The sequence below is a fragment of the Chlamydotis macqueenii genome, chromosome W (assembly GCF_036417535.1).
Source record: "Chlamydotis macqueenii isolate bChlMac1 chromosome W, bChlMac1.mat, whole genome shotgun sequence".
Classification (NCBI taxonomy): Eukaryota; Metazoa; Chordata; class Aves; order Otidiformes; family Otididae; genus Chlamydotis; species Chlamydotis macqueenii.
In genome coordinates, this window is record NC_141592.1 from 33674799 (window position 1) to 33688784 (window position 13986).

The 13986-nt window shown below is 48.6% G+C and overlaps 1 protein-coding gene across 1 annotated transcript in view; it reads right to left on the reverse strand.

Annotated features, from left to right (window-relative positions):
* Positions 1–13986, reverse strand: part of LOC104482491 (CUGBP Elav-like family member 4) — an 829267-nt gene that overhangs the window by 85561 nt on the left and 729720 nt on the right. Inside the window, 1 exon segment of the mRNA XM_086769726.1 lies at positions 754–897. Within this exon segment, the coding sequence (XP_086625852.1) occupies positions 754–897 (144 nt within the window).

Here is a 13986-nt window from a genome sequence, read left to right on the forward strand (position 1 = left end):
ATTGTCACACTTTCTCAGGGGCCCAGGGTCCAAGTTAGATATGTGAGTAGGATACCTGAAGTTAGACAGTGCAACACTGCTTTAAATAGCTGATGCATTTTCCCAGTGTGCTTAAATCGTACTGTTTTGGAGAGCTGGGATTGTACGTCTGCATATGTCTGCTTGTCCATTTTAGTATTATCCAGCATGCTTTCATGAATCTAAAAGCATTTCTGTCAACAGCTGCCATTTTATCCAATGACCATTCTGTAGACACCCACAATGATATGTGAGGCAGCAGGGGCTTGGCCAAATGGAGCAGAGAGCTGTCTCTCCTGTTCAACTCAGTCTGCATGGCCTCTAGCAGAGGAGGGCCAGAAAGGTATTTGTGCCCTCACAAACCTTCTCTAGCTCCAGATGGTTCTGACATGGGACAGAGAACTAGCATGAGCTGAATTCAGGGCCTATTTTATCCAAAATTCAAATGCTAGTTGTGTTTGGATTTCACAGCAACAGCTTAGACCCTACCATAAGTGTCTTGCATGGGTACACACATGACCACAATTTGGTTACTGCTAGAAGCAGGTATTGCACCTCTGAGGGAGATGTCCTCTCCTACCCAAGATGGTATGGCTCAGTTTAGTCCCATTGTTAAACCAGTTTAATGGAGAAATCACTAGTTCCTCCTCTGCTCAGTAGTTCTTCTGCTCATGTGTGCTTTGTGCCATTCTAGGTGTTCCCATGAACATACATAGAGCCAGTGTCTATACTTACTGCTTGTGCATAGGCACCATATGCTCCAAACTGGATGGCCATGGGGTTGAACATGCCCATTTGTCCTGCCATTTGCTGCATGCGTCTCATTGTACGCTCCTTGTCTGTATCTGCAAACTTCACCACCAGGCTTGAAGAGGCTCCCTGCAGGACAGGAGACAAAAGGAGGCACACAAGTTAATTAGCCAAGTACACACTGGCTCATGCAATCCATACAACTAACACAGATTTTATAGTGTGGGATCCAGCTGACGCTGATTTTTTCCATGCTTAAATCATAATAGTTTTGAATTGGACCTTTTGAATTGGACCTTTGCAAGAGGCTGAGAGCATCAGGAAGGAAGGAAAGAACCCTGGAGGGTGAACAACTGAGGCCAGCAGCCCAGTTCCTAGTTTCTTCCAATATTCAAACTTCCAGGCTGTTATTAATGTTCTCTCTGCAAAAGTTGTTGATTTATTCTTTCAACATATAGAAAAACTTCTGGCCCAGTAGGTTATCATCATCAGAGGACAAAGATCCGGACTCAGTGCAGCAAAATGTAGAAGCTTTTGCTGGATGAATGTGGTAGGATTTGTGAACTGATTTATTTTGATGGATGTTCTGGTTTTGTTAGTGAGGGGGGGCCTAAGGTGGTTGCTTCTGTAGGAAACTGCTAGAAGTTGCTCCCCTTTGTTCAGTGGACTCGGCCAGGCCTAGGGCGGACCCACTGCTGGCCAAGGCCGAGCCAATTGGTAGCAGAATGTTCCGTGATAACGCCTCTGCGATAACATATTTAAGAAGGGGAAAACAGAAAAAGAGGAGGGAGAGATGTGAAGCAGCTGAGCGGGGGGCAGAGAGGGGGAGGCGCGAGCCTTGCAGGCCTCACCATCTGGCCTCTCGCCAGGCAGCCGACTGGGCCCGACTCAGTCCAGCCCGGCTGCAAGAAGTGGAGAGGAGATGAAAAGTGAATAAGATGTAAAAAGGATCCTGAGAGACATCTACCAGCCTGTTGTGAGGAACGGCTGCAGACGCCAAGGTCAGTTCAGAAGGAGGGGGAGGAGTAACGCAGCTCCTGGCCAAGATTCCCCTGCAGCTCGTGGTGAAGACCATGGTGGAGCAGGTTGTCCCCCTGCAGTCCATGGAGGTCCACCTGCAGCCCGTGAAGGACCCCACGCCGGAGCAGGTGGAAGCCTGAAGGGGGCTGTGGCCCGTGGAGGGCCCGCTGGGGCAGCTGTTCTGGAGGGACTGCACCCCGTGGAAGAGATGACCCACGCCAGAGCAGTTTCACGAAGGACTGTGGCCCGTGGGAGGGACCCCACGCTGGAGCAGGGGAGGAATGCGAGGAGTTCTTCCCCCGACGATGATACAGCGGCGTAAAACAACGCGTGATGAACTGACCGCAACCCCCATTCCCTTCCCCCCCCCCGTGCCACTCGGGAGGGGAGGTAGTAGAGATAATGTTAAGCCCAGGAAGAGGGAGGGGTGGGGGGAGGTTATCTTGTTCCCTGTCTCATTCTCCTGCTAGTTTTAGAAATAAATGAGTGTTTTTTCCCCAAGTGGAGTCTGTTTTGCCCATAACAGTAACTTTAAGGATCTCTCCCTGTCCTTATCTCAAACCTTGAGCCGTTTTCCTTATATCATCTCTCCCTGTTCTCTCGGAGGGTGGGGGGAGCGAGAGAGAGACTGCGTAGTCTGGTCCCGATCGGGGCTGAACTACGACAATGGAATGTGTTAGCTCTGTGCTTGCCTGACCCCCTGAGCTGGATCATCCTTTCACACTTTTGTGATCCCCATATGCAGCGAGAAATCCCTGCCCAGCCTTGGAGACAGGATTCAATATGCTGGGCAAGGTGTAGGTCTCATCACCAAGCAGTATCTCTTCAGCACTGTTAAATTAGGGGAGCAAAAACAGTACCTGATGGACCTGAGTTTCCTCTCCATGAACATGTAATATTATACTTTTCTGGGCAAGTCTTACAGTGTTTGAGTTATGTCTGCAGTCTACACTGGTGCAGAACTACAGATGATCATCAGAGCTTGCTGCAGAAGTCTGGGAAAAACGTAGAGCTTTTGGGAATGGGAGAAATCCCTCTTCTTCCCAAAATGAGATGAAAGGTCAGTAACTGTAATTCTTACATTTCTGATAGGAGGCAGAGATGGGAAGAAATAGATCTACTTAGGAAGGAAGGCACTGATATTTTTTTGGCTGGCTCCAAGGATGTCCTAACTTCATGGATTGGTTGATTCCCCACAGTGTGGTCTCCCTGGGGGAAGAGGGGTGCAGGGGAGGGGAGATCTGGCAGCAGCACTGACAGCAGGCAGACAGTTGCTTTGGGAGCTGGGCTGCCAACGAGCCTGGGGAGATGGGCAGGTGAGCTATCAGGAAACTGACAAAGAGCAGCTGAAATCATCATGCTCCCATGGTACACTTCCCTTTTGACACACTGGTATTCGCTGATGGAAATATACAGTGGGAAAATCGCCAGCTCAGCCTCTGGCCAATGGCAGTAGAGGAAGACCAGCTCCATGCCAGAGGAGCCAGACTGTTACAGGGCCCTTGTTTTTCTAGCAGCAGTGGGATTGCCTGGGATTGCACAGGGGGATTGTAGCTAACTGGCTTAAACATACCCCTGTGTGCCTGTAAGCAGAAAAAAAATAGTCTTGGTGAAAGCAGATTTGCCCTGCTACAAATTTGGAACAGCATAGTAAACCACAACTATGGATGTATATATATGGACAAGCTATACATATTCAGTAGCCTCTCTAGATCCTCAGTTATGAATAAAGACTTGAGGAATTAACCTGCTAAAAAAACCCCTAACAATCTAAGGCCACACAATGAGTGATGTTCCCCTGGATTAGTAGCCTGTTATGGGAAGAAGTGATTTTCATTGGTAAAGAATCTTTCTTTTTGACTTGTTAGTCTCTCTCTAACAAAACTATAACCCACTCGAACAATGTGTTGAAGAGCAAAGCACTGAAACTGGTCTCTAAACTGGAGAGGCATGGCTTTGATGGATGGACCACTCGGTGGATAAGGAGTTGGCTGGATGGCTGCACTCAGAGAGTGGTGGTCAACGGCTCAATGTCCAGGTGGAGACCGGTGATGAGTGGCATCCCTCAGGGGTCCGTGTTGGGCCCGGCCCTGTTCAACATCTTCGTCGGCGACATGGACAGCGGGATAGAGTGCACCCTCAGCAAGTTCACCGATGACACCAAGCTGTGTGGTGCCATCGACACGCTGGAGGGGAGGGATGCCATCCAGAGGGACCTGGACAGGCTGGAGAGGTGGGCCCGTGCCAACCTCATGAAGTTCAACCAGGCCAAGTGCAAGGTCCTGCACCTGGGTCATGGCAATCCCAGGCACAAATCCAGGCTGGGCGGAGAATGGATTGAGAGCAGCCCTGAGGAGAAGGACTTGGGAGTGCTGGTGGACGAGAAGCTCAACATGAACCAGCAATGCGCCCTTGGGGCCCAGAAGGCCAACCGCATCCTGGGCTGCATCAAGAGGAGCGTGGCCAGCAGGTCGAGGGAGGTGATTCTCCCCCTCTACTCTGCCCTGGTGAGACCCCACCTGGAGTACTGTGTCCAGTTCTGGAGCCCCCAACATAAGAAGGACATGGACCAGTTGGAGAGGGTCCAGAGGAGGGCCAGAGAGATGATCAAAGGGCTGGAGCACCTCTCTTATGAGGACAGGCTGAGAGAGTTGGGGCTGTTCAGCCTGCAGAAGAGGAGGCTCCGGGGAGACCTGATAGCGGTCTTTCAGTACCTCAAGGGGGCCTACAAGAAAGATGGGGAAAGGCTGTTTAGTAGGGCCTGTTGCGATAGGACGAGAGGTAATGGTTTTAAAATAGAGAGGGGTAGATTTAGATTAGAAATTAGGAAAAAATTTTTTACGATGCGAGTTATAGAACACTGGAACAGGTTGCCCAGAAAGGTGGTGGAGGCCCCATCCCTGGAAACGTTCAAGGCCAGGTTGGATGAGGCTCTGAGCAACCTGACCTAGTCAGGGATGTCCCTGCTCCTTGCAGGGGGGTTGGACTAGATGACCTTTGAAGGTCCCTTCCAACCCTAACCATTCTATGATTCTATGAAAGAAGTGCTTCAGGAAAACAAAGGGATGGAGATATGAATGCTCTATTCAAGGGTGGAGAGCATTCTTCAGAAGCTATTATGAGAGCAAAACAGAAAGGGAGGGGGAGAATTAAAAAGAAAACTAGCCCAAATTCCCCTGCATTTCTGCTCAAGGCTGGGTGACTTTTCATTTTTATAAATCACATGATGTAGTTATTGATCCTTCCCCAAATCACACTCTTAATTGCAGCTCATTGACAAATGAATATTTTAATGCATACATTTCCTGGTAATTATCACCTGGACAAGTCCTTAATTAGATTTCAACACTCATTTAATTAACCCTTCAACACTCATTTAATTAACCCTGATCCAAGAGACTGTTTGGTAACCTGAATCTAATGATTTAAACCTATTTGTAGCTGTATTGGAGGGAGGCACTGGTCCACAGTGGATTGGGCTGTTCAGAGCTGCTGTTGTGATTTGCAGAGCAGAAGCTCCAGCATGGTGGGCACAATGTAGCATGGAGGATTTTGAAACTGAATAAGATGAATGAGTATTCATCTGTGCAAATGGGTTTTGGAGATGTGACCTGCTCTAGTTAGTAGGACAGAGAAGTTGAAATAAGTTGGTGTCTTATTCCTTCCCCTTTTCTTTCTATTTGCCCTGGAAATCTTAGGGCCAGAGAACTGCCTCAGGAAATTGCTGATGCCTTACACTGTTGAAAACCAAGCTATTATTGTAGATGGCATAATGAAAACATGGGTAACTTCCACATGAAGTTCTTGCTCCTGGAGTGTTCTTCCCTCCTGATGTGAGTCATAGTGACTGCGCAGCAGCCATTTGACCCAATGGGATCTAAGACTGCCTCTCATTAGATGTTTTTCTGGGTTGCCTCTCACAGCAGGACTTTGGGTCTCTTTGAACATCACTATCATGTACACAGGGCAGAAAGGCCATTGGCAAATAGAAGCAAGTTAGAGCCCACACTACAAAGAAAGATGAGAAAAAAGAGGGGGTTTTAAGAGTGCTGTGCAATGAGATGTGCCTGTAAGTGGTTAAAAATATATAGCCAGTAGAGATGCTGCATTGCTCTTTAATATGAAGATTGACCTTGGGATTGATGCTTTCTGTATGAGGTTCCTCATGTGCAGCCCTTTCACATGGCCCAAAGGAAATCAGGCAGTAAACTCTATCAGTTCATCCAGTGCTGGATTTTTAGCAGAGGAGCCAAACAGTGCTGTTCATCTACAGCAGCACAAGGCTGCTTTCTGCTCCAGCGACTCTCACTAATCCACTGGATAGCATTAGAAATGCCCCAGAATGGGCCAGATTTTCCATAGGGTAAAATGAGCAGAGCCCTTCATCTGGACTATTTGTTGCTTCCACAAGCAATTAAACTATGGTGTAAATCAGCTGTTGTCTGTCTGTCCTGTCTACTCGGTCATTTATTAGTAATACATAATCTCCCTCTTGCTCTCTCTGGTTGTTGAACTGGACCTTATATTTCCTCAACCCCCAAGAGAGCTACAGTGGGTAAGTCAATAATGTTTTAAATGTACTTTGAGATCTGTGTGTTAATTCTGCATTTTATCGAGGGACAGACCTGTTTATTTCTCTACCCTGCAGATCCACAGTCAAAAGAGGCTATCATGAAAGTGAGCATTCCTGTTGGTGCCTCTGCAATAGGGTACTTGGAATTGGCATTTATCTCCTTTCCCATCACATCAACCTCCTTTTTCAAGTGCTTTGATAACTACTGATGAAAAGAATAATATAAGGGCTAAGTATTATTATGCTTTCCCTATTCTCTTTTGGGCCAGCAAGTCTACTTAATGTGACTATCTTGCTTCTCTTCCCCTCCTGTGAGCGGTAATGAATTGCTCCCCTTAGTCAGCAGAGTCAGATGCTCTCTAGGATGGTGGGGTGAGGGAAAAATGGAGGAAAAATCATGCTGTGCCACACTCACTTTGTAATCCCTAATCAGAGTCCTCTGTGGGAAAAACTAATTTCCCAGCCTGTCTTGACATGTGAAATAAAGACATTCTTGAAAACAGGAGCTTGACAGGTCGCTTGTGAAATTTCATATTCAACTAAAAATAAAATATCCATCCATTGATATTTCATTTAAAGGCAAAGGAAAACAAATCTTTTGCCTGATTACTGGGACCATTTCCCATTAGTTACAAATTAAGCAAAAGCTTTTCAGCATAATACTGCACAGCATCAGGAAAAGCTGCTTTTCCCTAAAACAACATTAATAGGAAAAGTTCTGTGAAGATGTTTCCTTGCAGAATATATGCCTGAATTTTCTTTTCCTATCAACCCTATAAGTCTCCTCTGACTCAGTAGGTTACCGATCTCTACAGATGGTTAGACACCTTTTTGTTGAAAAATTGATGAATTTGGACCTAATTTGTGAAAGTCATTAAATCATGTTTTACTTTAAGCTTAATGAATATCCCATTGGAAGTAAGCATACAGTTAAGTACTTTACTGCAAGAGTGTCTCTCTCATACAGGTGGATTTTTATATCTTGGTTAGCTCAAATGGAGCCAGTCAAAAGTTCTGCACCAAAAATACTAAAAAAAAAAGCTTGTTACATTAAAGTTCCAGTGACTAATACTCTTGAGTATAAGAGATCTGAATGTGCAGATCCTACTAAGTACCTTCCAGAATGACAGCCATGCACACCAGCCAAGATGCTTAAATGAATAGGTGCTGCTGGATACTCCTCATTTGGGCAATCAGACTACCTTCCTACATGTCACCATGTGAATGGGGTTGCTTGTGTTGGAAATTTTGTGACTGCAAAGCAGAGCTGGGAGGATGCTGATATAAGGATTTTTGACATCAGGATCCGAAAGCCAAAGGAGGATTTCTTTACTTTGTGCTCTGGCAAATCAGGCTGTTTGGTATGATGCCTCCTAAATTTGAAAACAAAACCACTTTTTTTTTTTTTTTAAATGCCTGTGTAGCTCTACTGAAAATAGGGCTGTTGAATTAGCCAGTGAGGGCTTGACCCCGACCTAGGATTTTAGACAAGCAAGAAAGAAACTACTGTCCAATTAAAACTCTAGAGCAGAGGGAATATTAGCTAGGTAGAAATGTAATTACCCATGCTGGAAGATAGCCAGAAGACCAGTGCTAACATCTCTCCCTCTTGTGAAATATGTTATGTTTTTCTTTACTCAGGTGCTTCAATTTCATGTCTCACCTGAAAGATGAGTAGGATGGCAGTCACTAGGAGCGATTTCCACTGTATGGTCCTGCGAGCTGGTTTAGACACACTTGAGACAAGAATGACAGAGTCGGAGTGGGGAAAGGAGGCATTCACCCAGGGCTGGAGTGACAGACCCTTTGATAATGCTGCTCCCTCAGTAGAGAGGATTCTTCATGCAGTATCTAAGCAGAGAGAGCTGCTGCAGGTACTTCCCTTCACAGGTCTCCGGAGTTGTAATTTATTTGGAGTGGAAGCTTGATTTAGGTTTTATTTGCCCATACACTACTTAGCAGGTGTCTCTCTGAGCTAAAGTTATTGCTTTCTGCAGGGCAACAGAATCATTGACTCCTGGTGGCACTGTACCCAATTCTAATTAGAAAGAACTCAATATATAACCCAGATATTAATATGCCCCTCAAATCAAAGCCAGATATCCAAACAACTTGAACTTCAAAGCAGAGTTCTTCAAGCAGCTCTGTGTTTTTCAGCTCGGTCTATGGATGATAAAAGTCCTCACAGAATCATTCTCCTTCCTTAATGCATTATGGAGTGGAAAGTGTTGTTGTACAGGTAGACTGGAAATTCTTACCTGCTATTTAGGCATATGAAAGCAATAAATAATTATTTTTGTCTGTTTGAAGAAAAACTTAAAATCCAGAATTCAAAAGAAAATGTTATAGGTTTCCTTTCCCAATAAGAGTAACATGGTTTGGAAGATAAGGTATGTTTATTTCTGTATTTACTAATACAGATATTTACTAAATAAAATTTAAATTTACAGGTATTTACTAAAAATATACTTTCCCTGAAAATATTCTTACAGCAACAAATGATGATGATGTAATTTTTAAATAAATTATTATTACTATTAAGAAAATATTTGGTAGCTGCAGCATAAAGTCTTATGGACAAAGACTTGCCAGGCTCATCCGGAGGGCTTTAAACTAGTGCTGCTGGGGGAGGGGGAGCACAGTTCAGCCCACTGCTGTCAGCATGGTGCCAGTGCCAGCACCGAGGGTCCAGAAGCTGAGGAAGGATCACAGATAAGTGCAAATAAACCTAAACTGCGGTCCAATAGCAACCCTGTCGCTCCAGCCAGCAAGTCGGCTTTGTCGGGGGCCCAGCTGAAGTGTCTCTATACCAATGCACGCAGCATGGGGAATAAACAGGAAGAGCTGGAGATGCGTGCACACGAGCAGGGCTACGACCTCATTGGCATCACGGAGACGTGGTGGGATGACACATACGACTGGAGCGTCAACATGGAGGGGTACAGGCTTTTTAGGAAGGACAGGCAGGGGAGATGAGGAGGGGGTGTCGCTCTCTACATCAGCAACCGGCTGGAGTGTGTGGAGCTCCACCTGGGGATGGAGGAGGAGCTGACAGAGAGCTTATGGGTCAAGATTAGAGGATGGGGACGGACAGGGGACGTTACGGTGGGGGTCTGTTACAGGCCGCCTGGCCAGGAGGACAGAGCAGATGAAGTGCTCTATAGGCAGATAGGAGCAGCCTCGCGGTCACAGGCCCTGGTCCTCATGGGGGACTTCAACCACCCTGACATCTGTTGGAGAGACAACACGGCAGGGCACAGGCAGTCCAGGAGGTTCCTGGAATGCGTGGATGACAACTTCCTCCTGCAGGCGATAGAGGAGCCGACAAGGAGGGGTGCCATGCTCGACCTTGTGCTCACCAACAGGGAGGGGCTGGTGGGGGATGTGAAACTAAAGGACAGCCTTGGCTGCAGCGACCACGACACGGTGGAGTTCAAGATCCACGGGGCAGCAAGGAAAATACATGGCAAGCTCTCAGCCCTAGACTTCAGGAAGGCGGACTTCGGCCTCTTCAGGGACCTGATGGGCCAAGTGCCATGGGAGGCGGCCCTGGAGGGAAGAGGGGCCCAGGAAAGTTGGTCCATACTCAAGGAGCACCTCCTCCAAGCTCAGCAGAGGTGCATCCCGATGAAGAACAAGTCAGGCAAAAAGGCCAGGAGGCCGGCGTGGATGAGCAAGGAGCTCCTGGACCAACTGAAAGTGAAAAAGGAAGCCTATAGAGGGTGGAAGTGGGGACAGGTAGCCTGGGAGGACTACAAAGAGGCTGCGCGATTGGCCAGGGATAAGGTAAGGAAGGCCAAAGCCCTGGCAGAACTGAATCTGGCCAGGGATATAAAATGCTACAATAAGAGCTTCTATAGGTATGTAGGGGACAAAAGAAAGTCCAGGGAAAATGTAGGCCCCCTCCGGAAGGGAACTGGTGTCCTGGTTACCCAGGACATGGAGAAGGCTGAGGTTCTCAATGACTTTTTTGCCTCAGTCTTCACCAACAAGAGTTCCTGTCCCACCACCCAAGCTGTAGAAGGTGCAAGCAGGGACTGCGAGAATAAAGAACTGCCCATTGTACTCGAAGAGCAGGTTCGGGATCATCTGAGGAATTTAAAGGTGCACAAGTCCATGGGACCTGATGAGATCCATCCGCGGGTCCTGAGGGAACTGGCGGATGAAGTTGCCAAGCCACTGGCTATCGTATTTGAGAAGTCGTGGCGGTCTGGTGAGGTCCCCGATGACTGGAAGAGAGGGAACATACCCCCAATTTTTAAAAAGGGGAATAAGGAAGACCCAGGTAACTACAGGCCAGTCAGCCTCACCTCTGTGCCTGGCAAGGTCATGGAGCAGATTCTCCTGGAAACCATGCTAAGGCACATGGAGAGCAAGGAGGTGGTTGGTGACAGCCAACATGGCTTCACCAAGGGCAGATGGTGCCTGACCAATTTGGTGGCCTTCTATGACGGGGTGACAGCATCGGTGGACAAGGGACGAGCAACGGACATCATCTACCTGGACTTGTGCAAGGCTTTTGACACTGTCCCACACGACATCCCTCTCTCTAAACTGGAGAGACATGGGTTTGATGGACGGACCACTCGGTGGATAAGGAGTTGGCTGGATGGCCGCACTCAGAGAGTGGTGGTCAACGGTTCGATGTCCATGTGGAGACCGGTCACGAGTGGTGTCCCTCAGGGGTCCGTGCTGGGCCCGGCCCTGTTCAACATCTTTGTCGGCGACATGGACAGTGGGATAAAGTGCACCCTCAGCAAGTTCGCCGATGACACCAAGTTGTGTGGTGCCGTCGACACGCTGGAAGGGAGGGATGCCATCCAGAGGGACCTGGACAGGCTGGAGAGGTGGGCCCGTGCCAACCTCAGGAAGTTCAACCAGGCCAAGTGCAAGGTCCTGCACCTGGGTCATGGCAATCCCAGGCACAAATCCAGGCTGGGCGGGGAATGGATTGAGAGCAGCCCTGAGGAGAAGGACTTGGGAGTGCTGGTGGATGAGAAGCTTAACATGAGCAGGCAATGCGCCCTTGCGGCCCAGAAGGCCAACCGCATCCTGGGCTGCATCAAGAGAAGCGTGGCCAGCAGGTCGAGGGAGGTGATTCTCCCCCTCTACTCTGCCCTGGTGAGACCCTACCTGGAGTACTGTGTCCAGTTCTGGAGCCCCCAACACAAGAAGGACATGGACCAGTTGGAGAGGGTCCAGAGGAGGGCCACGAAGATGATAAAAGGGCTGGAGCACCTCTCTTATGAGGACAGGCTGAGAGAGTTGGGGCTGTTCAGCCTGCAGAAGAGAAGGCTCCGGGGAGACCTGATAGCGGTCTTTCAGTACCTCAAGGGGGCCTACAAGAAAGATGGGGAAAGGCTGTTTAGTAGGGCCTGTTGCAATAGGACGAGAGGTAATGGTTTTAAAATAGAGGGGGGTAGATTTAGATTAGAAATTAGGAAAAAATTTTTTACGATGCGAGTTATAGAACACTGGAACAGGTTGCCAAGAGAGGTGGTGGAAGCCCCATCCCTGGAAACGTTCAAGGCCAGGCTGGATGAGGCTCTGAGCAACCTGATCTAGTCAGGGATGTCCCTGCTCCTTGCAGGGGGGTTGGACTAGATGACCTTTGAAGGTCCCTTCCAACCCTAACCATTCTATGATTCTATGATTCTATGATTCTATGAAAGCTGCTATCTGAATGATCTCTCCTTCTAGCTAAATAGGTGTCTTAGTTCAGCGCCGATCGGGACCAGACTACGCAGTCTCTCTCTCACACCCCCCACCCTCCGAGAGAATAGGAGGAGATGATATAAGGAAAACGGCTCAAGGTTTGAGATAAGGACAGGGAGAAAACCTTAAAGTTACCGTCACGGGCAAAACAGACTCCACTTGGGGAAAAAAAACACTCATTTATTTCTAAAACTAGCAGGAGAATGAGACAGGGAACAAGATAACCTCCCCCCACCCCTCCCTCTTCCTGGGCTTAACATTTTCTCTACTACCTCCCCTCCCGAGTGGCACAGGGGGGAAAAAAGGGAATGGGGGTCGCGGTCAGTTCATCACGCGTTGTTTTACGCTGCTGTGTCATCGTCGGGGGAAGAACTCCTCGCATTCCTCCTCTGCTCCAGCGTGGGGTCCCTCCCACAGGCCACAGTCCTTCGTGAAACTGCTCCGGCGTGGGTCATCTCTTCCACGGGGTGAAGTCCCTCCAGAACAGCTGTCCCAGTGGGCCCTCCACGGGCCACAGCCTCCTTCAGGTTTCCACCTGCCCTGACGTGGGGTCCTCCACGGGCTGCAGGTGGATCTCTGCCCCTCCGTGGACCTCCATGGACTGCAGGGGGACAACCTGCTCCACCATGGTCGTCACCACAGGCTGCAGGGGAATCTTAGCCAGGAGCCGCATTACTCCTCCCCCTCCTTCTTCACTGACCTTGGCCTCTGCAGCCGTTCCTCACAACAGGCTGGCAGATGCCTCTCAGGATCCTTTTACATCTTGTTCACTTCTCATCTCCTCTCCACTTCTTGCAGCCAGGCCAGGCCGAGTTGGGCCCAGTCAGCTGCCCGGCGGGAGGCCAGAGGGTGAGGCCTGCAAGGCCCATGAGGCTCGCACCTCCCCCTCTCTGCCCCCCGCTCAGCTGCTTCACATCTTCCTCCTCTTTTTCTGTTTTCCCCTTCTTAAATACGTTATGGCAGAGGTGTTATCAGGGAACATTCTGCTACCAATTGGCTCGGCCTTGGCCAGCAGTGGGTGCGCCCTAGGCCCGGCCGACTCCACTAAACAAAGGGGAGCAACTTCTAGCAGTTTCCTACAGAAGCTACCACCTTAGGCCCCCCCTCACTAACAAAACCAGAACAATAGGCAAGGATGAAAATAAGAGAAGTGGAATAATTCCAGAACCATAAAGTGAATTGTCTATTGTCACAGCAAGGCAGTATTACAACCAGGTATGAAGCCCGTGATGATTCGGAACACTGCTTGCGTGAGCTGCGCTCTTTCTTGGCAGTTCAGGATGAGGGCCTTGAACAGCCTAAGATGACTTGGAAAGAAATGCTGAGGAAATGCTGGCAAGCTGGGTAGATACATTTCAACTGTGCATATGACGTAAGGGAACATTTCAGTGGCACTGAGTTGCAAACATGCTGCACATGACTGGGCATCCCAGATCACTGTCATGCTGTATGACTCTAGGCTACTGTCCTGGTTTCAGCAGGGATGGAGTTAATTTTCTTCTCAGTAGCCGGTGTGTTTTGGATGTCCCGTGTGAAGAATGTTCATAAAAACACTCTGATGATACGAGTTGTTGTGAATGAGACCAAGGACACTGTCTGGCTTTCCAAGTCTCGTTAAAGTCTCGTTAACGTGCAGATGTGCGAAGCTGGGCGAAAGACAGACAGAATAATTGATCCAAACTGGCCAAAGAGACTATTCCATGCCATCAACGTCATGCTCAGTATATAAGTGGGGGTTGCCCATGGGAGGGGGCATTCTTGTCGGGCATTCTTTTCGGGCACCCTTGGCGTCTTCTTCTTCTCTCTTGCTTGCTGGCATCGTTCCCTCTCCCTTGCTGGCTTGCTCTCCCCCTCTTTGCTTGCTGCTCGGTGTCGTTCCTGTGATCGCTGCTCAGGACGGGCTGCGTCGG